Source organism: Tupaia chinensis, unplaced genomic scaffold, assembly GCF_000334495.1.
Source record: "Tupaia chinensis unplaced genomic scaffold, TupChi_1.0 Scaffold000496_1, whole genome shotgun sequence".
NCBI lineage: Eukaryota > Metazoa > Chordata > Mammalia > Scandentia > Tupaiidae > Tupaia > Tupaia belangeri.
In genome coordinates, this window is record NW_006160008.1 from 273,607 (window position 1) to 274,666 (window position 1,060).

At 60.0% G+C, this 1,060-nt stretch overlaps 1 protein-coding gene across 1 annotated transcript in view; it reads right to left on the minus strand.

Annotated features, from left to right (window-relative positions):
• Positions 1-1,060, minus strand: part of FOXRED2 (FAD dependent oxidoreductase domain containing 2) — a 20,150-nt gene that overhangs the window by 8,673 nt on the left and 10,417 nt on the right. The window contains exon 6 of the mRNA XM_006156512.3: positions 1,049-1,060. Within this exon, the coding sequence (XP_006156574.1) occupies positions 1,049-1,060 (12 nt within the window). The remainder of the gene's footprint in view (positions 1-1,048) is intronic.

The window sequence follows — 1,060 nt, forward strand, 5'->3', positions numbered from 1 at the left end:
ACAAGCAGCATGCAGGCTAGGCTGGGCCCAGCGCCTCACTGCCCCACACTGGGCTGGCTAGCTGTCCCTCACACACAGGTCCCCAGAAAGGCCGTGTGACCTGAGCTGGGAGGCTGGGACTGGATGCTCGGGGAGCACTGAGAGGCGGAGCTGCCTGCTGTAGTCAGGGGGCAGGGGATGGCCGCATAGCTGGAGAGGGTTCGGGCCAGGAGGTCAAACCTGGGCTGAGACTGGGGGGACACGCAGGGCAGGTGGATGTGAGTTCTGTCCTAAATGGCCCTGTGGTCGCTGGGCTAACAGACCATGGGCCAAAGGTGGGATGCCACTGACAGCCACAGTGACGTGGGGCAGGGCTCGTGAGAGCTGCTCAGACTCCAGACAGACTAGAAGGTGGAGCTCGTGGGGTGGCCCATGGGTCAGGTGCCATGGCTCAGAAGAGGGGGTGGTGGGGACGGGCAGGAGAGGGGGTCTGCGCTGGCCCCTGCTCAGCGTTTTTGTGTACCTGGACATGGCATGCCGTGAACTCCGGCTTTGGTTGGGGTATGGAGGGCTTCTTCTGCCTCTCAGCAGCCACCTGTCCTCTGAGGGCCCTCCCTGCCTCCACCCCACCACGCTCTGTTTCCATCTCGGGAACTGCGCATCCTCTGTGATCTGCTCACCACCTGATTGGTGAGAGCCAGCCCTGAGTGACTGAAACCCTCACGGCTGGGACACCCAGTGCCTCGTTACTGCTCATTTGGTCGCTCTGTCCTTCTATGCAGCAGGTAGGCATGATTATTCTCATCGTGTAGATGAGGAGACAGAGGCTCAGAGAGGCTTACTAACTTGCCTAAGGTCACACAGCTAGAAAGTGGTAAACCTGGGGTCCACACCTGGGACTCTGTTTGCAGAGGTTATGGGCTGACTTCTCTAATTGTTTTCCCTAGAATAGCTCCACTCCCTCCCACCCGCCCCCCATCTTAGGGAGGACCCTCTGGGCTTGTCCACCTGTAATAGGGAGAGTATGCTATGGCAGAGTGGAGGGGAGGTGGGCCAGGGTTAGACTCACTCCTTCAGCAGG